Source organism: Polistes fuscatus, unplaced genomic scaffold, assembly GCF_010416935.1.
Source record: "Polistes fuscatus isolate 324 unplaced genomic scaffold, CU_Pfus_HIC Scaffold2, whole genome shotgun sequence".
Taxonomy (NCBI): domain Eukaryota; kingdom Metazoa; phylum Arthropoda; class Insecta; order Hymenoptera; family Vespidae; genus Polistes; species Polistes fuscatus.
Window position 1 is genome coordinate 7,123,719 of NW_025113096.1, and position 27,371 is coordinate 7,151,089.

The window sequence follows — 27,371 nt, forward strand, 5'->3', positions numbered from 1 at the left end:
ATACGGAGTTGGGGTTGGGGAAGGATTATTCTTGCATATATGTATACATTTTTATACAATTTCATTTCCTTCTATTAAAAAAAAATCTTTACGGTCGAAGAAAAAAATATTACGATTAAAATAAAAAGAAGAAAAAAATAATGATCTTTCGTAAAATCACTGCACCAATATTGAATGCTCTTCTAATTCTCTCTAACACAATACACGTCAGTCTGTGAAATAAAAAGTTACATTTAAACAAAATTCAAAGCATATACTTTATACTTTTTTTTAATTCTCAAAGTAAAAAAAGGTTTTTGCCGCAAACAAAAATTATTAAAAAAAAAAAAAAAATATAAAGACAAAGAATATAAAGAAATATCGAAATCTTTGGAATTCGGTATGAAAATGTCGACGGGTATAAGTCTTCTCTTTCTCTCGAGAAAGAGAGAACTCTATCTCCTAGATAAGATCAATGTGATTCGATCTTAATTTGAACCATATTTATGGATATATAGTATATATCATTCTTTTACAATACTTTGTCGTGTAAGCAATTAATAAAGGTCCACGTATATAATTAGCGTTAATATTATAAAGTTTTATACGAGGGTATCAATGATTAAATGACGCGTGTTTGTATGCACGTGTAAATATGTGATGTGTTTCGATTGAGTTCATCGTGAATCCCTCGTTTATTTTCTGTAATAAAATAAATTCATTGGCTTGGATGAAAAATGTTATCTCATCGCCACTGTATAAACAGGAACACCATTGTACGATTTGGAAAGAAGCAGCACCTCGCTGTGCCTTTTCCGCTTTTTTTTTTCTTTCTCTTTTTTTGTTTGTTTTCATGTTATTAGAACAGGCCCTTCTTCTTGTTTTTCTTTTCCTTCCCATCCACAGCCCTGAAAGAAAAATGTATACATTAAGGAAATGTTAATCTGCGAATTATATGATTTGTTTTTCTTTTTTCTTATAACTTTGACCGATGTTGTTTATTTATTTCGATTATGATCCAGATTTTCAGATTTTGCTATATGATCATCGAAAATGTCTATATGTATGTGTTACGTTATTTAATATTTTGTTACAAAATACTCTGCTGATTGATTTCTCTAATTTTTTCTAACTGATTTACTGAATATTTTATCGTGTAAATTTTTTCTTTAGAAAGTCTCCGTCGTAGATGAAATTTGAAACAAGCAATGAGTATTATATTAATACAATCATTTGCAAAATCTAAACATGCTGAGATCATGCTTCGCCAATCTCATGGGCCATTTTTTAAAAGCCACATTGATTAATTGGTATGGTATGTTATGTTATGAATATATATATGTATACATTATATTATAATGTTAATAATTAATTTAGTGTACAAAATATTAGTTTATGTAATATTCCATATTCAGTTATGTAATATTCCATGTATTTTTTATCAATGCGTACGAATAATACAATATTAGAAGTGTATATAATTCATAGAAATAGATTAGTGTTGTATTCAATGCATGTATGTATGTGTATATATTTTGATATATTAAAATTAAACTTGTAAGGTTTAATATAAGTCAAAATTTAATATACAGTATATCCGAGGTTTTTCTGGTTGAACTAAATAAAGTTTTAAGCGACTTATGTTTACATAACATTTTTTTATCATTTTAGTGCATAAAATACGAGGATATTATTTGGCCGGATAAACTTCAGACATTCTGTATATATTTATACGAGTAATATATGTACACATATACACACACATGCATACATATACTTATATATGCATATACATAAAAAAAAATAAGATAATGAAACAAAGACTGGTTTTTAATATTAAACAAAAATTATAATCCGGGTTTATTTTAAAACAAACATTATTGATCTGGGAACACAATAATCGTAATGCGTATTAGAAAAAATATTGCTATAGCATTTTCATGTTGCTCAGACACAAAGGAAAAAAATGAAAATAGGCTAAAAAATGAGGGTGATAATTGTTAGTAAATATCTTATAAGAAAGCATTACTTTTATTTGCGAATAAAATTTTAATGATGAAATTAACAATGTATTTGTTTTTTTTTTTTTTTAATTAATCATTTATAGCACGCGTTCACCTCTGCCAAGCTGTCTTTTAGACAACAAAAAAAAATGCTTTATGTTATAAGCATTTAAAAGAAATTTTGAATTATAATCCAATAAAATGATATTTTAATACAAGAAAGGACAGCTTGTTCAGAGTTTACAACTTCTTTTAGATACAAATAAATAATTCTACGAACAAAAACGAAAATGTGTATTTTTCAAGCAGAAAATAAATATTATTACTCGAAGTACAAAGCTCTCTTATACATTTCTTGTGTATCAAATATTGTGCCAAAAATACACAGTTATATTCTTATATATAAAGTTCGATACAATTTTAATGTAAGTGATGAAATGAAATTTTCTTCTTATTATAATTTTTTGTTGAACACGATGTTAATTAATATTATTTTTTTTTCTTTTCTTTTCCTTTTTTTTCGTGAGAAAGAATAATATTTTGTATAAGTATATACGGTATATAGCAACCGTGTAACATTTAACGCAATAAGATGGAATTATACGGCTTTATGCCTTCTTTCTTGTAACTAAAACTAAAAAGAGATGAACACTAAATAATGCTCAGTTATTTATCAGTCTATTTCTTGTTAATTGAGAAGCATTTAATCAAATTTTTTATAACGATGCTCACTTTGAAGAAATTCTAAATTTTACTTCAAATGAAAGAAAATAAGAATAATATATATATATATATAAATTTATATATTGTGATATTTAATTGTATGTTTACATATGTATAAAATAATGCGAAAGAAATAAAATGATATAAGATATAACCTGGCACATACATCTAAATGTTAAATAGCGTTCGATATAAACTTGTCAATCGAATATACGTAACATATACACGTGCGCGCGCAAATACACACACATACACACACACATATATATATACACATATATTCATAGCACAGAAAATGTGTAAAAATGATATGTGTCAGGTATGTAATTTAAAGTGAATGACATAAAAGATATTTCGTTTAGTTTAATTTAGCATAGTTCGTCCGCATTTATCAGGGATGGTATCTGACTAATTGATATATATTGTTTTGTTTTTTTCTTGTATTATTTGTTTGTTTAATCAGGATGCTGTATGACAAGCTGTATCTGTGTGTGGTTCTCTTGAGGTGATTTGAAACTGGTATGACGGCGAAGAAGACTTCCTATCCCTCGGGAACCCCTCAACGTACCCCCTCCACCTCCGGATCCCTCGGACGACACCGATCCCGTCCTAAATTAAGGACACCCCGATATCGTATACACACAACAAACAGACAAGCGCAAGCATGACATAACATTCATCTGGAAAGCTTTTTTTATAAGGAATGTATTTGTGTATATATATAACTTAAGTTACTGTTCGTCGCATATAATATGCGAATTATTTAAGATATATATATGTTGAATATAAATCTGCTTTTTTTTTTTCTAAAAATACCTACTTACACATATTATATAAAAATAATTTAATAAGAAAAGAAAAGAGAAAAAAAAACTAATAAAAATAAAAAGAATATCGCTATAATATCGTAAGCAGTAGACTTCTTGTATAAAAGTGCTACTATTTGTAAATGATATGTTGACATTAATGCTACGCTATGTGAATAATAATTAGTAGATATTCTATAAAGGCAAAAAATGTTATTTAATTGTAAATAATTGTATTATCGTAATCAATGATATCTTCATTATATTAATTCTTTGGAAAATGTGACATTATACGGTTCATGGTTCTTTAATTATTCTAATTGTTTAATATATAATATTTAATATATTAAAATAAAGTAGTGTAAATCAGATATTATGTTGAATATTATTAAATCACACTTAATATGTATATACTCTATCACATTACTTGCCTTTTGTAAAATCGGAAAAATCTGCTGCATGCATTATAAAGAAAAAAATAAGAATAAGATATACATGAACATATTGTGAAACTATTTATAAATACATACGTAAATTATTTAACTTTATGACTATATTCTAATTTTATTACAAAAAGTAACATTTTTTTTTAAACATAACAAAATATATAAAATATTTTTATATATTATAAGTGAATAAAAACAACATATATTAATTTTTAGATGACAAATATGTGCTGTACTTTTATGCTTTCTTTGGTGATAGTAGATGAATGCGAAATAAAAATAAGATAAAGGGTTAAAATTTGCGCAATCAATTCGATGATATTTTATCTATTTAATACTTATCAAGCGGACAAAACTTTAGATTTGATAGCTGATATACACGAAGCACTAAGCAATTATATTTATAAAAAGCATTATATATTTATTGGTTATATAAACAAATCATTTATAAACAAAAGTGTGTTCTTTCATAATCTTCAAAATCTTTTCCCACCCAAAAAAATAAAATAAATAAATGTGACATCACAGATAACGCGTAAAAGCGATCAAAATATATTTTATGCTATAAACATAGATATTATTTTAAATTAAAAAAAAAAATTCCATAGCAGTAGCATTGAGATCAACACTTCATTATATTCGTACTTCATTAATGAGAGTAGTAATTTTTTAAATTAAGTTTTTTTTATCGTTGCACGAGAAATGACGCATGATATCCGAAGTAATTAGTTTTCATAAGAATATAATTTACGTATAGTAAGGTTCTATTATAATGATCATTGGCAATTTCCTGCCATTGATAAATCGTCACAATATTATATACTTATTAGAAATGAACTACATTTAATAATACAACTTTGCATATATACTAAAAACAGATTTAAGTTTTTTAACGTTAAATAACGAATTTAAGAGATCAATTTTATTTTGTCCTTAGATACTTCCCATACCTCATTGCATAAATGAATAATAAATAAATAAAATAATGTTCTCTTTTAACATGAATGGCAAACTGCATTAAATACATGATACGATAAATTACGGATAGTATAATCAAAGCAGTAACTTTGTATATAAAATAAAAATATATAAAAAAAAATAAAACGTCGATAATAAAATATAATGAAATGGTCAAAAAGCGTTATCTAAATATAATAAATAAATAAATTCACACTTACTCTTTTGAGTTGGCTTCTAAACTGCGCCTACGCAATTCTTCAATACTGTGACCGGTCTGTTGTTCCCATGCTAGTTTTTCTGCTTCGAATGCGCGCCTTTTCTCTTCTAATTCGCGAATTTGTTGTTCTAAAGAACGCCGCATTTGTTCATGCCGTCTCTGTAACTGTAGTTAATATGTATGTATAATAAGTAATGCAACTTTAAGTAAAACGAAATTAAAGAAAAGAAAAAGTTAAAGTAACAGTTGTACTTACATCGGCTTCCGAATCCTTAAGTTTTTGTTTTTTTTCGCGAACTTTCATTTCGAACACTTGTTCCATTTCAATCTCCATCTTCTTCATTTTATTATCGTGTTCTCTTTTCTCTTCCTCCAATTGAGCCAAAGGATTCCTATAATAAAAAGAAAAACAAAAGGAAAAAATAAATAAAACAATTAGACACCTTAGTGTGAATATAATTTATAAAAGAATATAAATTATAATTACATATCTACGAGAAAATATAGTTTTTTTTTATCTGTACATAAAAAGTCCTACTAAAATACATTGTTAATTACAGGCATATATATGTACGAGAATAATATTTATATAGGAAATATAAATAGACTACCGTAAATATTCTTTAATATCATGGTAATATATGTATATATATATACATATATATATATAGGATGTCTGAGGTTTTTCCAGTCAAACAGTGTCTGCATATTCTGTACATGAAAATAAGAAAAAAAGCAATATAACAAAATAATCTTACACGGTTAGGCCGGATAAACTTTAGACATCCTGTATATATAATATATACATATTCCTAATATTTATTCGAAAAATATTTTATAGATTTACAACGAGACATTACAAGGGGGATATAGTGCTGTGCCATTTCAATGATGAAAACTAATAAAAATATATAGCCACTAAAAGATCAAATAAAAAGCAGCAAGCAATATGTTATTTAGAGATTTACGTATATATGTATATATATACATCGATGCAAGGTTTCATATGAACTAATAAAATAAAAAAAAAAAAAATTTTTTTTTTAATTCTTATATCAAAATCTTATATCAAATATTTTCCTGGTTCCTTATCTACACTCCCTTAGAATTTACTAAACTTTACAATTATTTATAATGCGTTACTTGCAATAACTAATTTGTTTTAGAGGGCTCACTACCAAATAAAAGATACGATATTATGTTGTGTTATAGTTACATCGCTTTGTTTTACGACCATTGTGTTTATTGGAATTTTTATTTTATTATGGATAGAAAATGTTTATTTTTTAGGCTTATTTATTTTAGCTCAGATAAATTTAATTATGCTAATAAAACTTAACTCCTTCAATTCCTCACGCAGTGAACCCTCCTTTTTTATTTATTTTTTGTTTTTATTTAGCATAACATGATTTCTGAAACTAATAACTAGCAAATAGAAATTCGACAAGGCTTGTGCACACAAAACCATAGTACATGACCTCAGCCTTATTAAAGGACTTACCACACTGTCATGAAACTGTTCATCACTCCTGGTGGGCACAAACTAACCAATAAGAAATCAATATTAAAATTTATTTAGGAAAAATGTTTTTAAAAAGTTTATCTTTATCACAGATATTTTTTTTGCTACATTTTGTCTACGATGCAATTTTTAATTTTTTGTTGTTATCAAAAGTATCACTAAAAGTAAAGAATTTAGACCACGATAATATTTATATATCTTGCTTTCCAGTAGTTTGCATGCACAAGCTTTTTCCTTCGGTGTCTTGGGAAAAAGAAGAAAACAAGTATAATCCTTAAAGAACATAAAATGATCGAACATAAAATAAGAAAATTGTATTCCTTCCTGATTAATATTTAATAGATAATTTATTAATCTATTATATATCGCTCTATCCAAATTCTATCGAGATTCTTAATGTGTTTTTTAAACGTTTGAGTCCAAAGAAATGTAATTCGCGTTTTTTTTTTAGATTTTATGTAAAAATCTTTGACATTTTGATCGTTGTGAACAACTGCCAGTGATTTTTGCGACGAACTCTTGGATTCAAACGGTTAAAATGCCTGTATCTTGTAACTTCATCTCGTACATTTATTTAATTTTCATATCCTCATCTTCTTAAATATACGTCAAAAAAAGAAATCAAAGTTTCCTTGGAAAAACGGCAAACATACATGACGAAATTAGAGAAAAATAATTCGTAAAGTATATGTTGAACGTACTTATTTGATATTTTAGTTGGTTTGCCATCTACACCGAGACCAGCTAATGTCCGACATCGGAAGTTCTCGTAATGTATATTATTCGTAACGTCTTGTAAATCTTGCAGGTGCGTTCGAATGATCATGTCTCGCAAAGCTATGAAGTCGCAATGTTCTAAATTCTCAACTGAAAAAAGTAATGACGAACGATGATGATTTAAATAATTTCATACACCAATAATAATACAAAATATAGATAATTGATTTTTTATATACCTTCGGCAATACCCCACGGATAATTTCTCCCGCGTACTTTTTTCCCATCATGTTCGACTACAGTATTCGCGCCGACGACTGCAAAGGGAACTCTATCCCTTAAAACTTTATCGTACTTGCTACCGCCCTCCTCGTATTCTTCTTCTGGGAATTCATAGATTTTGATTTTGTGTTGTGCGATTTCATTTAATATCTAGAAAAAAAAAATTATTGTTAATTTTTCTATACATGTGAAAATATTTTATAATGGAACCAATATATGGTAAAAAATTAAATTACATCAAATTATTCTTTATTTGTGTCTAATATTCAGGAAACTAGAATGTACACAAAATTGAACATACATACGCGCGCGTGCGCCCGTATGTGTAAGTTACTGTAAAGTATATATGGCTATGTGCATTATATTTGATTGAAGGAAATTTGTTTCTACAGATATTTGTATGTGAAATATATTTTGTTACGAATAAATATTCAATGAACTTGCTTTCTTTTTAAAATAAGCACGCTCGTCAGGAGTCATCGTGTCTGCTTTAGCGATTACAGGTATTATATTGACTTTGTCGTGAAGGCGTTGCATGAACTCTACATCGAGCGGCGTCAGGTCGTGACCCGAGGGCGCAATGAAATAAAGACAACAGTGTACTCGACTGTCGGGTATTTGCCGTCTCGTTACACGAGACTCTGCATTCAGGAACTCCTCATATTTTGACTCAATGTATTCTATAACTGGAACCCAACTGAAACATATGATATATTCATAAATAATTTAATTAAATAGATGAACATATAAATATATTTATACATGCACACAAAGTGAAACATCCAACATGTATATTTTGAATAATTAATAAATTATGTATGGCACGTGTGAAAAATTATAGCATACAAAGTTTTGATACTTTAGAACAGAGTTTCTCAAACTTTTCCGTTTAGCAATCCCTTAACTCGAGCAAATATTTTTACGACCCTGAGCATAGACTTTGCTGTACTATCTTGCCTTTTTTTTCCTCGATAATTTTTACTTCGAATTTATTTCAAATGCAAATACATGTTAATTATTACACTTTCAAATATTCTGAGCGCATATTGAGAAATTTCCAAATTAGAGTCTCGTTTGTTAAAGGAAGAACTTAGAGAAATGGCATTAATTTTTCTTTTCTCTTTCGTGGAATATGCAATAGGTGAAGAATAAAAATAAATCAAGCATGAATTACCAATTACTATTGTCGATCGCATCGCCAAATCCAGGCGTATCGACCACTGTCAGTGTGAGATTTACCCCATTTTCTTTCAGCAACACCTTGGTCGTCTCGACAGCTACTGTTTTCTTTACCCTTAGACTAGGACCTGGATATTCTGCGCTGTATATATCAGCCAAAAACATGGAGTTTATAAAAGTTGACTTTCCTAACCCGGATCGACCTAAGGAAAGAGAAAACAAATATTTAAAAATACTGAAATTAAATTAATTAGAAAAAAGTATTCATCATTTTTATTAGACATTATTGAAACGTCTATTTTAATGCATATTCGGTTTAATAAAAAGATACAAAGAGATCGCGGTACAAATATCTACTTAAATTCGAAGGAATTGGCATCACTGTGATTAAAATATCGTTGCATTTGCAAGCCTTGAACCAGTACCAGTGGTCATTCTCAAGGGTACGTACTTGAATTCCTTTATTTACAAAGAATGACTCCGTTTATACTGATCCTATTAATAGCAGAGTACCCGCCCATATTCTCAAATTTCTCGCTTTCATTTTGAAGAGGGGAACTTTCATGTACATATATCATATATATTGCGAGTACGCTTTGTTCGTCCAGTTAAATATAATGATAAAACAAACCCTACAAAAAAATATCCCCAAAACTAAGAAAGTCAAGAACGAGTCATAAGAAGGAATCTTCTGAAGGATTTTCTCGGTCAAAGAAGAAATTAAAAATTCCATTTATTTTAAAAACATTTTCAACAGACTGATATTGAGGATGACAAATTTGAGAATCACTGAGGATAAACATAACACACAGTGACAAGCCTAATCCAGCTGTGTATGGTGCAGTGTATATGGATGTATGCAACCGGCGCCGCACGTGTCGAGCAGATGAGAAAATTTTATAAAAGCCGATATATATTCCTGACGGCGGAATTGAAACAGCAGTGCAGTGTAAAAGAAAAGAAAAGAAAAAAAAACGGAAAGAAGAAGCCAGAAAGAAAGAGAGGGGACAGAGAAACGGGCTTCCTTTTGTCTTTCGATCTTTTTAACCCTCGAGAGCAGATGTTCGTTGTCTTTTTGGCAAAAGGTGACGGCAAATGGATGTGTTAATTGAGCTAAGAACGATCATGCCTTCAAGGTCTGACACTTTGTTCATTGTTCCGTTGCTATATCTCGTTATATACGTGTAAGTGCCTATTCGAAGGCATAAAAAAATCAATTTTAATAATCAAGCCAAAGAAAAAGCGTTGCGAGAGGTAGATGAATCGGTGAGCGTGTCGGTAAAGTAGAGAATATTCTCTTTTTTACCGACAGCGTCTCATTTGAGTAGATAAAGTAGAATCCTACTTTTAAAAAAATAAATAAAAAATAAAGAAATATATAAAAACAATGGAGACAATACGAACCAACGACCATGATGGTAAAGTCGAATCCTTTCTTAACGGCCTTCCTATACACCTGGTTAGGTAAATTGGCGAATCCAACGTAACCATCGAGTTCCTTCGATTTCGTTAATGGTTGAAGCGGCCGGTGAAGTATAGAGTTCAATGATGAATCCTTGGACTCGCTGCTCCTCGACGAATCCCTTTTGTTACTATCTTCGGATGAATCGTTTGGATTGAGGATCAGAGCCGAGGCCGAGGTATGGTTGGGGTTGTTGACTGAGGTCGTCGATGAAGAGGAGGAAGAGAGAGGCAAACGCATCTTCGCCGTTGGTGGTACAGAGCTGCTCGTCCCATGACTCGCATGACTCGCGCTGACGCCAGTGTAAATGCTAGCCGTCGTGCTCAAAGACGAGGAGGAGGATATGGAAGATGTCGATTGGATCGATGTACTGTTGTTGTTGTTGTTGTTATTGTTATTGCTACTGTTGACGTTTGTACTAGTCGAATTAACGAGCGTCGTTGTGCCACTGTTGTTACTTGTCGTCGTACTGATACTAGTCGTTGTATTACTACTAGTCGTCGTTAACGATGATGCTCCCTGTCCTGGTGGTTGAGGTGGTGGAACTGTTGGCACCGAAGGCGAAGAGATAATGCCCGTGCTGTCGCCTTTGAAGAACAGCTCGCGCTTCGCCTGTATCTGTTAACAGAAAGCAAACAAAAGAGATGATGGATGGATGTTGTCTTATTATTTCGAATTTTGTACTTTGCTTTTAATTAGATATGTTGATAATTAATGTTCCTTATTCGTTTAATTGTTCCCTTTTAACATCTTATTTACGAATGAAATTGTCTATTTCCAAATCGATCGCTGTTTCTTCTTACGGATAATGTTTTGTTCCTTCCCGTTCCAGTAGTAAATAATCAACGTTATGATCCTCCTATCGACAAGGAGGTGTTAACAATTATTTGTATAAAATTCTTAATACAACACCTTATTTATTCGAGATCTTCGAGAAATTCGAGACCAATAAGAAATGTGCCAAGGACGATTTGGATGATGACAGAAACGTGTCTCGTTGCTTTTAGAATTCATATTAGACGAGGATATATCTGTACGCTCCATTGACCCGTTGAACTAGGAGAAGTAAACTATATTTCTAGATGGTACGTTTGTTCTCTTTCTTTCTTTCTCCCTCTCTCTCTTCCTCTTTAAAGCGATGACGTATACGACGATCGTTATGTTCTCAGGAAAGTATGCGACACACGACTGACACGAGTTTACATTGTGTATAATATGGAAATATATCTTCTTCTCCTTAACGGTGTATACGTTTCTACCAAAGAGAATAAGAACAATAGGCGTCCTTTGTTACAGGATAGGCTACGTCCTTGTTTATAGTTTTCCAAACAAATTATCATTACAATTTCGTCATCGGAATAAGCGAAAGAAAAATGGCGAATACGATGCGGAATAATAGCATGTTTTTTAAATGATAACAAACCTATCATTATAATTTTTTTTCTCTTAAAAAGATAACGAAAGTATAAAAGTAAGTCGAACAAGATTAAAGTTGAATCAATCTCTTTAAAAATGGTGGCGAATTCGCCATCATTTTTTTTCTCTCGTAAAGGATAATGAAAGCATAAAAGTACGTCGGACAAAATTGAAAAAATTTGATCGATCCTTTTCAAAAATGACGATGAAATATCCACCACAATAAGTGGAATAAAATTATGTTTAAGTCAATAATGAAAAAAAAAAAAAGAAAAAAAAGGAAGAGAATAATAATAGGAAAATCGGGGCAAGTGAATATGGCGAATTGTCAGACACGATCGATATGCTTTGCATGCAAGTTTTCAAAGGTAGAGCAAGTTTGAATCGTATACTGGTACCGCCAACGTCTTATTAACTTCCGGCCGGAAGTTGTGCACTACCGTTCAGCGCACCGAGAACGTGAATCGTGATATCGAGGTCACGAAACCGATAAATTTTTCATCCTTCTTTTATTTCCTAATCTAAAACGAGTCTTTTAGGGCAAATTCGATTCTCTTAGATTGAATCTTATCTGTCGAAATCGAATAATTAAGAACATACGTGTATCGTATTAACGATACCACTCTAAACCCTATTAAATCACTGTCTAACGTCTCTAATTACCATCTAACGCATCTATTTACAACTTATTGCATCGAATCAAATAATTGCATAATGTAGTAACATGTGTCTATTTAAATTTGAGTCTGTGAAGGGAATGCAAATTGAACTGTCATACTTTTTACCAAGTTAAATGTTCAATTAATGCTTTGGAAATGCACTATAGAATGAGCAAATAGGATTCATGTTATTATCGTTGCTATTGTGCCCTTATAAGCTCTTCCAATGGAATACAAATTTAGTTGCCATTGTTTATACCGAATTGTTCGTATTTCGGAAATGCACTGTAGAACATTTGTAGAAAGTTTCATGTTAAAATTTTCACTATATTAACAATAATAGTAATTACTATTAAATTGACTAATAAGATTAATATTAGAATTTGTAATATTTTATACAGAAACGCGTCTAAGGAATTTTTCGCCTTAGTGCAAACTTTTATTTGCCCCTCTTTAAAAAAATAATAAAAAGAAATTGCATTTATTTGAATAAATAAAATAATTTATGCAAATCAATGTTGCTCGAGCGGCAACATTGGGTCATAATGGGGTTCTGATTCTATATATAATAATTAAATAAATAACGCTAATATTTTGTTCATAGACGTGATTAAAATTCCAAAATTTCTTATTGTTTAATCAAATTATAATAATAACATTATTTAATATTAAAAATGAATAATTATTTGGATGAAATAGGCTAAATATACTGTTTTCCAGTACAAGAAAGAAATTTCGTAATCTATTTTCGTTTGATCTCATTTATCTAGGGGAAGATCATCGGTAAAAAATTGTCTTAGTTAAAATTCACAAATTTTCTTGGTTGGTTGGTTGCTTACTCATATTTAAAAGCTGCATACTGCATATTCAGTGTCAACGTACGAACGATTGCGCGTTTAAAAGCGTACCGCGAATAAAACATACGACCAAGCAACATATGTATTTATACATATGTGTATATATGTGTGTGTATGTTTATGTATGTATATTCTTTGCTCACTAGTTTGCTTGGTTGCTTTTAAACGCGTCGCGCGATTTAATGTACAGACAGCAGCGGTTTCGTTGCTATAAGTACATGAAATCTAAAAACGTAAATTACTCCTTTTCGTTTCGTCGACGACGTAGACCGAATTTTTGCAACACTTAATGATAAAATAAAACATTTTTATTCCTTTTTTCTTTCTTCAGTCTCAGTAACGAAATAGTAATTTGAGGATCTTGTTTTCTATATTTTAAAGTTAGTACAAAAATTACGTAAGCAAAATGAAATATTAGCTGCGTGATATTAATGAATGAACATTATATTTACAATCGAAATTTTAATCCAAAAACATTATAATAAAATTTGTAATGTTAATAAATGATTAATAAAAGAAATTAGCTCAGCGATTCTTATGAATGAACATTTTTTTGCTTTGCATAATGGAAGTTTGTATACAAGATAAATTATAGTAAAAATTACAGTATGATATTATGTGATCAATAATTATTAATATTAGAAAATATATATATATATATATTATATGTTCGCGAAGTATTATAACAATAAATTTTGTATATTATAAATTAGACGAATATTCTTACATTTAGAAAGTTATTTATATATTAAAAAATATTCATTGTACAATAATTAACAAGTAACAAATTTGTTCTTATAATTATAATAACTGTGATGGTCGAAATTTGAAGAGTTAATTTCATAGCCGACAAAAAATCAAATGAAATAGAAATACGAATATTTACAATTAAACATTGCATCAACATAAAAATTCTAAACAAAAAGTAGGAGAAATTATAGTCATAATAAGTAAGAAAATAATGAATTCCACGTTGATAACCCAAAACATTGATAAAACCCTACAAAATATTAATAAGAATATACAAAGAAGAAAATGTGAACTCTACCAACATTTGATGGAAATAATTAAAAAAAAAAAAAAGAATAAAGAAAGAAAAAAAGAAAAAAGGGAGAACAAGGGGAAAGAAAAAAAATTAAAAAGAAAGAAAGGATGCACAAGGCGTGTTGGATTCGTTGAGTCTGGGAACGAGAGACGTCGTCTAACTCGAAGAGCGCAACATCGTTGAGCACAGAAACCGGTCCGATGCATATAACACACACTGCACTGCACTGCACTGCACTGCAGTTCCATCCTAAAGTAGTCTCTGAAGATCGAAAGTCGCCAACACAGACTCTCCTACGAGTCCGTTAAAAATTTACCAAACAATATTCCAAAAACCCTCTATTTCTTTTTCTTCATTTATTTGTTCACCTTTTCTTTATTCGATTAGGAACACTTTGTAGTTTGTTATTTCTAGTGTGTCTTGTATAAAACATTACAAACGATTCCCAATTCCCAATGTAAGGTCGAAAGGCAAAAATAAATTATTTACTTCTGCTATTTCCAATTACTATAACGAAATGTAAAAAGAAAAAAATATAAGAAAATATGAATAAAAAATTATTTCTTTTTTCAATAAATGTAAATATGTAAATAATATGTAATATAATTTACATATGCATACATACATCAATTTGTTTTTTAATTTAATTATAAGAAATACTATAACTTTTACAACACACACACACACACAGTAAATAATTTTGTTTAGATACAAACAAAAATACATTTATTTTATAAATGATGCCTTAAACGTTATGTTTATTTTTAAAAACTTTGTATAGAAAATAGATAAATGAGTTAAACGTTTTTTAACATTTAACTTAAGTCATCGAGTATATATGTACATACACATTCGTTTTAATAATCTTTATCTATTGTCAGGAAATATTCTACAACAATATACTATTATAGTATGCTTACATATAAGCTCGCAATATTAAAGCATTTAATACATTTGCTTTAGTTCTTTCTCTCTTTCTCTCTTTTACTCTTCCTTTTTTTCGATATTAAAAGCGGAAATGTTTCTTCGACATTAAACGACAAAAATATTAGATTTATCTGTGTAAGTAACAAACATAAGAAACGTTATTTGTTCTGGATCAACAATTAGTATGACTCATGTTCTGATTCAACATTTGCTTAATTAGAAACAAAAAATGTACCAAGAGAATATGGACGTTTATACACTATCAGCTAAAAGTTTGAAAACGTTTACCGATTTCTATGAAAATCTAACATACTTATAAGTTTTCAAATGATTTATCATTATTATATTAAATATTAACAAATCGAATAATATTTTTAAAGAGATTCTCAGTATTTTCAAGTGTCCATAATGCTATAAATGAACTTTCCTACTTGGATATCTTTGCCAAATTTGACAAGAAACATTGAAAAATATGAACAATAACAGATATATGATTATTTTATAAATAAATATTAAATTTTTTTAAAAAGCGCTGAATTAACTACTACGTCTAATAAATATTCTGTATTTCGGAATATTGGTAGAGTTTTTAAACTTTTAGTCGGTAGTGTATTTACATATATATATAAATACACAATTACAAAAATTTATGTATAATGATATATAATTATATGATTTCATAGATGCACATATATTTATGCATCATTAATTTTACATTTATATCTTATGTAACTTACATTAGTCAGCACATAAAAAGTGGTTCATTATTATCAATACATCATCTTTAATTCTTAGAATAAAAAGATATTAAAAAATATTATATAACATAAGCGGACATCCAATGTTCTAAACATTTTTTTAAAACATATTTTTGTTCTAATTATTAGTTCTGACTCATCTTAATAAATTATTATTATCGATGCATTATCTATAATTCAAAAAAGAGAAAAAATTATTAACACACCTAATATTACCTAATTTGTTTTTTGTTTTTAAAGGAATTATCACTTTACCTTGACTCGTAGAAAAAAATTCTTATTACGAAATGAAATATAAGAAAAAAACTATGTAAAATAGTTTGCTGAAGAAGAACGTGTTATCTTGTAGATGTATACTAAGGTGACTATCGTTAATTAAAAGTTCGTTAGCCGTCAGTCTGTTATCACTAGCGACGAAGCAGAAACGATAAAAGAACTCGGTATTGGTCAAAGAGACAAAAGCGACAAAAAAGAGGGAGAGAACGTCTATGCTTTTTCTACGGAATCGATATAATCGACTTGGCTTGAATGTAAGCACGTTGAGAGAGAAAGATTTTGTATGTGTGCGCGTGTGTATCGACCTAAGTCTGCTTTGCTGCTGATGTTACTTCCAGCTTCACCAGTTCATTGTACAGAAGATACACGCACACACGTGCACGTGTACATAGATACACTGTTTACTACATACAACACAGCCACAAAAAAACTTTGATGCACCTAAAGGTTTTTCTTTGAAGATCGACCAACACGTTGTTGTAGACGAGATCATACGATGATATTAGATGAAACTATGCAGTACATATCCTTAAAATATCATTGCGAGTTTAAAAACAAGATATATATTTTTTGAACGTAATTGTGCGTTAGTTAAATCTATTATCTAGATTTATCTCTATGCATTTTAGATTTTATTTTTTGTTTAATACTGTGAGATATTGGTGAGCGAGTTTTTAATTCAGAGAAACAAGGTATTCCATTGTATCCTTACATTTTTCACCTGTACACCCGCATAAATATTATTATTTACATATATTACTATTTATTGTTGTCATTTCATTAATTTATTTTATTTTGTCATTTTATTATATAATACGATTTGCTGTTTATTTATGCATCGCAAATGCGAAGTACCAATACCATTTAATTTAATTGATACTCAGCCAAAAATTACACGCGAATACAGCTGTCCGCTATATCTTTTTTTTTCCACAGTATCAGAGCGAGGAGAATATAAATAAATATTCGTATTTTTCTTTTCTTTTTTTTGTGCTTTAAATTTATCCTTTTTGTTAGAAATCGAGAAGAAATATTACGCGCAATTATTTTTAATGAAAGAAAAAATAGAAATAAAAGAGAAAGTTTTATATATGGAAAATTTCATTCCATTCTTTTTACCTTTGATTTTTATTTTTAATCACGGCCATTTTGTTTCATATATTTTTCACGCATATTATTCCGTTGCATTCCGATAACTTTATTCTTCGTATTTCTTTACTTCGTTTACCCATAAATTAAATCATCCGCGTTCCTTCGTGTAGTACGTGGATGGTACAACCACAACACGCTTTCAAAGAAATTAGATCGAGGATTGATTCAGGGCATTTAATGTTAATTTTATTATTTCTTAGTAGAGGAACAAGGCCGCCATGTTGGATATTTTTTTTATCTTGTTGGTTATAAAATATTAATATTTTCTATTTGATCTAAACAAAAAATAATATAATATTATATAAATAAATATATTATAATAGAATATATTATTTATATATTTAATACCTGTATAAACTCAACATACTGTGTATGTGTGTGTTTATGTGCAAAACGTCGAGAAACATGCAGGAATGTAAACCTGACGAAGAAGACAAAATTAAAATAATAAAAAAAAAAGATAAAAAAGAAAAAGAAAAAACTGTTTCAAGAAATTTGCGGTTTTTCACAGGAAAATTTATTCGAGTTAAATTACTTTTACGTATAGCACGCGTACTATACCTGGATTACATTCGCAGCGATTCATAGTATTTTATATCGTGCCAACATATTTTTTCTTTTATCTGGGATAAGATAAGCACAAAAAAAGGATGATAAGCTTTTTCGATATATTCGCCAAATTAAAGTAGATTACGATTTCATTTACATAACTTTATACATACTTAACAATTTATTCGAATTATTTATATTATCAAATAAATTGTTAAATCAGTTTTTCATATTTTTTATTTGGTCAATTATCAACATTTTTATATATTTATTAAAATTCTATTTTAAACAAACTTTTTTAGATACAAATGATTGGTTGAAAAGTTTTCTTGTTTTGGGTCAAAATTTTTCAACCCACGTATTTTATATTAATTTGATCAAAAATAATGTATAGATAACAAATTGCAATTTTATACAATCATTTTCTTTCACTATATTTGTAACAAAAATCTAGAATAATTTAAGGACGAAAATATAATCGCTTACAAACAAACAAACATATTTTCAAACTTACTTTTCGTTCTTTAACAATAATGAAACTAACTCAAAGGTGAGTAAAACAATATCAAATAGATTTCTCTAAAAGAATCTTTTAATTTTGTTAAATCGTGGACCGCGCTTATAAATGCCGAGCTACGAAACCCAGTACTGTAAAAAAAAAAGGAATAAAAAGAGGAGAAAGAGAGAGAGAGAATAGAACAAAACAAAATTCGCGTAAAAACTACGCTTTCATTAAAATCGTTCGTACTCGTGTTTAACTCGTTGACCGCGAACGCGTTAATGATTTCGAGTCTGGTAACAATTCCACGATGCATGAGGACGACAAAAATTCATTTCCTCTTCTGACACACACACAACACGCGCGCGCCACGCATACAACCACACATACAACACACCACAAAACATATACACGCAAATGTGTATACAAAGAGTAGAAGAAACGATCGACGATCGTCATACATGGCGACGTAGCCCTCTCGTGACGAGTATTGGAAAGATAGAAAGAAAGAAATACGAAAAAAAGGTTACGAGTTTGGCGCGTAATTTGAAATTCTAATATGAAAAAGAGAAAAGGATTTCATGAATAACCACCGGGTACACACATTACGTACGAACTTGTTCGGTATACAGTACTATAAATCGTTCAATGTATTTTCTTTAATAACTTAAACTAATTTTATTCGATATTTCGCTAACGTAATAATAATAGTAATGATAATAACATTAATATTTATTATCTAATAATATCTAAAAAGAAGATTTATTTCTGTTGGAATATGTTCACAAAAATGTTTTTTTAAAGGGATTGATCGCTTTGGCACTCAGTAAAACATGATGATAATAATAACAACAATAATATTCCAGTCGTAAAAGAAAATATAACTTGGTAAAGAAAACATTTTCTCGTGATTAAAAAACTACACACGTGTACAATATAAAATAAAATAAAAATACTAAGAAATTATAGTAAGCATATAAAAAGAAGAACAATGAAGTTAAAAAAAAACACGTATACTATCATTACCGTTATTCATACCATAAATCATGAGAGCACGTGCGAGCAAGAAGTCGTGATAATAATTCATGCATTATATGAGTAGGAGTAGTTAATTATGCGAACTGTAAGAACAATTTACTAAGAAATTTTAAAAGATGAAAAATGTTACGATGAAAAAAAAATGCACAATAAAAATTATGGTAATGAATATAATAAGTGATCGTAAACGAAGTTAATATGGATGCAAATTATTTTTTGCAATAATTTAATTTGAGAGTCACTGTAAGAATGATTAACCAAGTGAAAGAGAAACCTTTTCCCTGAAAAAAAAAAAGAAAGAAAAAAAAAAATAAATAAAAAAAAGGTCGTTGCAGAAGTACATTAAAGAAAAGGTCACCGTATTATAAAGAGATAGATTTTATTTTCTTTATTATTAATTTTTCAAACGAAATTAATCTCGGAAGCAAGTTTGAGAGCCGCTGCTGGGACCAGGGTCGATACGACGTCGAAATGGATTCGGGGTGGAGAGGATGATGTCAAGGAGAGAAATTTCAAATCGCTGGTCGACCCATTGAATTCCCGTAAGAAGAAGAAGAAAAAGAGGGGGAGAAAGATAGAAAATAATGAGAAAAAAAAGGGGGATTTGAGGAATCCTAAATCTGTAACCTAATTCGTATTACAATACTGTTGGTCGATGAGGCTAAATGATGGAGTTAAAAGAAGAGTAAAAAAGAAGCAGAAAATTAAAGTTTCTCCTTTAAAATAACCGACTATTGTGTGTGTGTACCGATCATAGCCGAGAAGGAGAAAGAGAAAGAGACAGAGAGAATATTATCGAGCTCCCTTTGTTCGTTGCCGAAGGACTAAAAGGCGACAACCAAGTCAATGACGTCGTCGTCGTTGTCTTATGTTAGTTAGACGGCAACGATGAAAATATTCATAATTAGCAAGCTTGGGAAATTATGCAAGCTGTGAGAGATCGCACGTGCCGTTGCGAGGCGTAGTCTTCGTTGTCGTCGAGTAATTTTCTTCGATCAACGTTTGCAAGAGCAAACGAGGACGTTGCTGTATCACGTGATTAGGCGACCCCTACGGTCATCCTCCATTTCTTCTTCTTCTTATTTCATTAAGAAAAAAAACGAAACCGAGGATCATTAACAGCGTTTCTTCATCGAAATTGATACTTCTTCGAAAGTTTCTCCTTTTTATTCTGTTTACTTCCTTGTTTTAGGAGCGTTGGTAATTTATTTTGTTTGGTTTCTTAGGGTTATGATTGTTTTTTTTTAGATTATTTATGACTTTATTGCTTATTTAGTTTTATGGTCAATGTAAGTTAGATTTCAACGATATTATAGATTATTTGAGATGATTCAACTGTAAGATTATAACAACTGTTAATGTAATAATAAAATTATCCACTTTTTAAAGCATGATTTTCAATTAATTTCTATATTATAATTTATAGGTGATTTCGTTAGTATCTCTTTGAAAATTGTCCAATTGTCTTTTGTAAAAGAGGACCATATTTTAAGACTACATAGTGATCATTCTATAAAAATGTCCATTTTTTTCAAATTTCATGGTCTTAGCAAAATGATCACGGGGTAGCTTGTTACAAATTTCATTGATACTTTATATAAAAATGATCTTTACCCAAAAAGAAAACAATTATATTATATATATATCCCATCAAATTGTCCATTATTAAAATCATGCTGTCTATTTGTTAGGTCTATCAACGTGACTACTACTAATTAATTTCATCCCATAACATTGTTCATTTTTTTAAAAATCATACTGCCCGACTTTACGTCCACCAATATAGCTAACAATAAATTTAATATAAAATATTATTAATCAAATAAAGTTGTTTTCAATTTTTAAATTATGCTGTCTATTTGATAATACGTTTATCAGCATAATTGTTTCATTATTTTATCCCATAAAATAGTTTATTTTAAAAATCATGCTATTTGCTAATACGTCAATCAGCGTATTTGGGGTTAACAAATTTCATTGAGATTATAGATTGGAATTTAAACGAAAGGTTTTTGGATGGATAAATGTTCATAGAAGAAATTGTTCGGGTGGCTTTGAATATACAACAGAGAGATGGAGAGAGTGAAAGAGAGGATGTACTTCGATGGTCGAGTAAATCCTATGCGAGTCCTCTTCTGCTTTCTCTGTTTCCTGCGATTTCACAGGGAAACTACTACTCTTATCTCTCTCTCTCTCTCTTTGTGCATATATACATACACATGTTCGAGAAACGAAAGCGAGGATTTGCTTCAAGGGGGAAAAAAAATAACTGGAGGAAAAGATAGAAAGAGAGAAAGGGAAAGAAAAAAAGTAGGACGCGCCCTGCTTTCGTGAAAGGGTGCGCTTTGTGTCAGATGGTCAGGCACATCCTTTAAACCCTTACCCGTACACCATTTACCCCCCACCCCCTCGATTCATTTTTCCTTATATTGCCACTCTTTTATTTTCTGTAAAATATAATTATTTTGAATAAAATATAATCCATATTTAAATGAAGTATTAAAATTTTCAATATGGAGAAGTTACAAAATTTTATGTATATAAAATACTCTCGAACGATATTATTTAATTAATAAATTAAATAGAACATAATATTGAAATTAATGTGATTTTAATCTGTACTTATAAAATTATTAAACTTAACAATTTTTGTTTGATGTAAACAAAGAGGATTTATTTTAACCACTGAAAAGATTATTTTACACAATAGAATTTAAATACAATAATAATGTTTTCTTTCTCAAATATAAATGAGGAAACCCATTCAATATATTGTTTAATCGATAAATAAAAAATAATATTGAAATAAATACGATTATTATCGTTATCTTGAACTCTCTATATTTCTATGTGGTACCGAGCAAAAAACCAATCCGTTGGTGTTTCGTATTTTAAATAAACCTTTTTAATAAAGCTTTAATATAAATTTGTAATAAAGTATTTAAAAGTTCACGTATGTATATAACATTTTGTTCTTATTTTTACTTAAAAAATATAGTGGTCAAATTCTGTACACAAAAATGGGATATTTTGTAGAACTTTGATTGAAAATATAAAAGATACTTTCAAAGGTAAGCTATAAGCATATCGCATTATTACTGGAAGTATCCACGAGTGTCATTCATCTTTAAGCCGATAAGAGAGAAATGAAAAAATAATGATCGAATGAGAGAAAAAGAAAGAGAGAGATAGAAAAGGAATAGAAAAAAAGATAAAGCAACTGACAACAAGAAGGAAACACTCAAGAGAGACTCTCTGCGTAATGCTCGTAAAAGTTGTTCTCATCGTGTTAGCATTCATAAACACTCTTTATTTCTTTCTTTCTTTCAGTAAACGTTTGTAACGTACGTGGAGAAAGAGATGTGTGATGTGGACCGTTTCAAAGTGAAAATTCCTTAAATTGAATTACCGAAAGAATGACGAATCTTTAAGCTTCAATAATTTTTTTTATGTTCGAGTTAAATTTGTATGTTCTGTTCTACGCTTATTTTTACACGGTACAATTTGCATAATATGAATAAAATTAGTTTCAATCGATTACTAATTTTGTTTACTTTCACTAACGCGTATTATTGATTTTCTAAATATTTGTTTAGAATAAAGAAAATGAACGAACTTTAATTATTAATTTTCAGGATTTTTACTAACACAAATTATTAATTTTTCAAATACGAAAATGATTTGTTTGTTTGAATTAATTTTTAATTAGATTCAAAAAATTTGACTTTTCTAAAAAAAAAAAAACAAATAAAAGTGCACTAGAAAATAATAAAAACTAGAGAGCCTATTGTATTTATTTTCTTTTGTATGAGTCACGAGAGAAATCGTAGTATATTTTTCGATTATACATGACGCACCATGGGGCAAGACCCTTTAGTAAACCACCCCCCATAGTTAGGCCAAAGGGGTCCTTCGACGAAATGCAGAAGAGGGCGAGGGAGTCTGCCATGTGTTTATACGAACAGTGACTCTCAAACGATCTTACTCGTAATTTTACAAAACAATTATAGCGATCTCACACAAATTAAACCAACAAACATGTAAAAATCAATTTCCTCAAAGTAACCAAAATTTAGATTTTTCTAATCCAAATTATTTGATGTGTGTATGCATGTGCGTGGATTTGAAATTATTTTAAATTCGAGGTAAATTTCCAAAGCTTATTTTTTTTTTCATTGCAACAATATTGATTAAACTAATGATACAAATTTTTCTACGAACTTAAAATAATATGAAATTCAAATTCAAATTTAAATTCAACTATTTGAAGTAACAAAAATTTCTATTATTTTTAAATCTTCCAAACAATATTTTATAGTTAAATTAGTGACAAAAATTACTCGACAAGCTAGAAATAATCTTTTATATAAAAAAATATTTTAACACATTTTTGCAGAAAGTACAGTTAAGCTATCATGCTATACGCATTCATGGTTGTTTTACGATAAGCGTATACGGGTGGAAAAGTTGAGAAGTGTCTTTTCACGATGTCGACGAAACATTTTTCTCCTAGTCCTCAACAAAGAGACTAACAAAACAAAACAAAAAAAAAGAAGAAAAGAAAAGAAAAGAGAAGAGAAGAAAAGAAAGAGGTTTTTCCTCAAAAGTCGCTAGGATGTATGAAGTGTATATGGACTACTTCAACGTCCTACTTTTTTCCTTTCTTCCTCTACTTTTTTCTTCTTTTCCCGCCTTTTTATTTTTTTTATTATTGTTATTATTGTTATTTTTAGTCTCCTATTTTTTGTCCGTTAAATTTTTTGGATTTCTCTTTTCATTCATTATGTTCACTGATTATTACTATTATTGTTATTATTTGTATGTTTCCTATTTTATTTAACTTAAAATTTCTCTCTCAAAGTTTTTATTTATTTATTATTATTATCATTATTATTAATACAATTTTTTGATCTTCTATTTTTTGTTCTTAGAATTTCTCGGACACAGTCGTTGTTCGTAGCATTGTTTATAGCATGACCAGCACAGATTGACTTACAAACGACCTTCCAAACGTATTTATAAGCATTGGTTACACGCGACCGCCGACAACCTTGTTTTCGCACACGAGAGTACTTTGTGTTTGTTTCTCTCGTACTTTACGACTGATGATATTAATCTTCTCACGAATTACGCATATTTTTATATAGATCTTTTTCCTTTAAACGGTCTAACGACGAAATTTTACGACGAATATTACGAAATATTTCTTTCCTTATTCAACCTCTTCGAGTGCCAACATTTGTTTATAGTTTTCTTTTAAGTAACCGAGAAAAAATATATGTAAATGTAAAAATCTAATTTCATATTTAAAACATTTTCAATATTGACATTTTTTATCAGTGTATTTTTGCAATAATTAATTTAGAATGCACACAATAAAAGGTTCTAATTTAAATAAAAATAATATTAACGATCAATACTATTAATAAGAAAAAAAATTTTTTTCTATACAAAAATCTATTACTTATTCTAATAACTTTTTTTCATATTTCCAATAAAATATTAAGTGACGAGGATAATAAATATTAAAGTTTGGATGAACAATATTATTTAAAAAAATATAAGACAAGTATTACTTTCGTTCACGATGATACGTACAACATAGGAGTGTACATACGTCTTGTCACAAAAGAAACGATTATTTTATTTGCACGTGCTAGTAGACTCGCAATCAATTAACTAAACTAACGCTTGATTTGAAAAGGTCTTCTTGAAGAGGCCTGGAAGAGATAAGTCTTTTTTTTTCTTTCTTTTTTCCTCCTTTTATTCGTTGTAGAACCAATCGCGTGATTTTTGTAAAGACTCACTGGAGTATTTTCAAAATGGCGAACATAAAAAGAAGTTTCTTCTAACGCTCGTTAAAGCTCCAAATTTACGAATTCTATCGAATGTATGCCGAAGTGGCCAACCAACGAGCACGAAGCCCTCTCAATTTGTAATCACCCTCCTACCCCTATCCCCCCCGCCCAACCTCATCATTCGCCACTCGATTCTTCCCTCGCACCGTAAAAACGTTCGCGAGGTACGTTTATACGTAAACAAGTGCGATGTTCAAACATAATTTCGATACTTTGACTCTCCTCTCTCGTCGTACGTTCGAAATATTGGAAAATTAATTGGGATCGAATTTTCGACAACAAACTTTCGCAATTTGTACCCTAGCTGTAGTCAATCATACAACTTTTAGAGTCACGAGAGGGATTTTCGAGATGGCGAACGTAAAACAAAGTTCGTAACGTTTGGAAAAGTTTTTAAAGCTTGCGAACTTTTTTGAACGTATTTTTTATTCGCACGCGAACATCCCTCGATTTGCAATCACCCTAGTTTGTTCTTTCAACTTCTCCCTCGCAATGTGAACACGTTCAAGAATTAGGTTTGAACATTAACCCGTGACACATTCAAAAGTAATTTCGATAATTCGATTTATCGAACGTTCGAAATGTTAGGCAATTAATTGGGTCGAGCTATTTAGAAACCAATCAATCCTACAAATTAATTATACTCAATACATGTAACACAGTTTTGTGGTCTCTGGAAAAGAAAAATTATCAATCATAGTTCCATTTTAGGGTTCCAAATCAAAGAAAATATAAACAAATATCCAATAAAAATGTAGCCACTTTTTGCGAACTAGGTTTATCCGAAGTCAGATAATCAAAAATTTGGAAGTTTTTTGTGCACGTTTACTTGTCGTTAAACTGATCGCGTGTCTAAAGATTCACGAGAATCTTTTCAAAACGGCGCACGTAAAACGAAGTTTGTAACACTCGTAGGAGTTCCCAATTTACGAACTCTTCCAAGTATATACCGAAGTTCATGCTAACCCTCACCGAACCCTTTTGTCGATTTATAACCATTCCTTCTCACCCTACTCTATCTCTCACACCTCATCCCTCAATTCCTTTCTCGTACTGTAAAAACGATCACAAGTTAAACGTTAAACGTTAGCGCGTGAGCAACTGTATACTTTCCAACACAATTTCAATTCCTTAACTCGGAAGATATTCGAAATGCTGGAAAATTAATTGCAGTCGAATGTTCACCGACAAACTTTAACGCGTTTATTCATTATCGAGCCAATCAAGTAACTAACGACTCACGAGAGTATTTTCAAAATGGCGAACGCAAATTGGAGTTGGTAAAGAAGATAAAAAATTTGTAATTTATTAACTCCTTCGAGTGTATTATATAGAAGAGCAATCAATGCACGGGAAGCCTTATTCTTGATTTATAATCATCCCTTGCACCACCCCCTCCATCCCTTGCACCATGAAATGCAAGGAAGGATCAAGAAGCGTGTTCCGTACAGCAGTCGTCGTCGTCGTCGTGCCCAACTCGTATCTCGATCAACGACGTAATTTATCGTTTTTCTGGGGCGTCGTTGCTTAGAGAGCAGAACCCTTCGCCTCTTGTGTCTGACTCACCACAACGTTTCTCGTTTCAGAGCAGCGTGAAATAAACGAGACGACTACTACGGCTACGATGACGACGACGAACTTCGTTGGCCATGAGAGAGTCTAAAGAGAGAATTCTACATTTTTAACCCTCATCGTAGAGTCCTTCGCATTTCAATTCGTTTTGTTTTCAATCTTTTTCTCTCTTTGTTCTTGAAGATGGAGTTTTTATTTTCTATCTTTCAAATAAGGTAATGGAAATAAAGTATGAAGATAATTTAAGATATCTCTTTTGTTTTGTATGCTATAGAGTTCGCATTTAGATTAAAATTAATGTGGAGTAGTTTATATAATATTAACAAAGATAAAAGTTTAATTGCAGATTCGTATTTTGCATTTGAATTACACTTATCCGAATAAATTTGTATTTTATATCAATATTAATATACTTTACGTAGTGATTTCTTAATATTTAGTAAGAAAAAGAATAATAATTGATCGAGAT

General features: G+C 29.9%; 1 protein-coding gene across 9 annotated transcripts in view; it reads right to left on the reverse strand.

Annotated features, from left to right (window-relative positions):
* Nucleotides 1–655: 655 nt before the first annotated feature.
* Nucleotides 656–27,371, reverse strand: part of LOC122516751 (septin-7) — a 42,395-nt gene continuing 15,679 nt past the window's right edge. For 5 of the 9 annotated variants that reach the window (XM_043634832.1, XM_043634833.1, XM_043634831.1 and 2 more), the window contains 10 exons: nt 10,239–10,914; nt 8,830–9,037; nt 8,100–8,352; nt 7,613–7,805; nt 7,358–7,523; nt 6,636–6,677; nt 5,391–5,526; nt 5,136–5,299; nt 3,943–3,966; nt 3,136–3,314 (listed from right to left, as the gene is read on the reverse strand). In XM_043634832.1, coding sequence (XP_043490767.1) covers nt 3,161–3,314; nt 3,943–3,966; nt 5,136–5,299; nt 5,391–5,526; nt 6,636–6,677; nt 7,358–7,523; nt 7,613–7,805; nt 8,100–8,352; nt 8,830–9,037; nt 10,239–10,914 — 2,016 coding nt within the window. In that variant the 3' untranslated portion in view covers nt 3,136–3,160. Of the gene's footprint in view, nt 888–3,135; nt 3,315–3,942; nt 3,967–5,135; nt 5,300–5,390; nt 5,527–6,635; nt 6,678–7,357; nt 7,524–7,612; nt 7,806–8,099; nt 8,353–8,829; nt 9,038–10,238; nt 10,915–27,371 lie in introns of those variants that run through there. The other 4 variants (XM_043634827.1, XM_043634826.1, XM_043634825.1 and 1 more) reach the window with 4 other exon arrangements.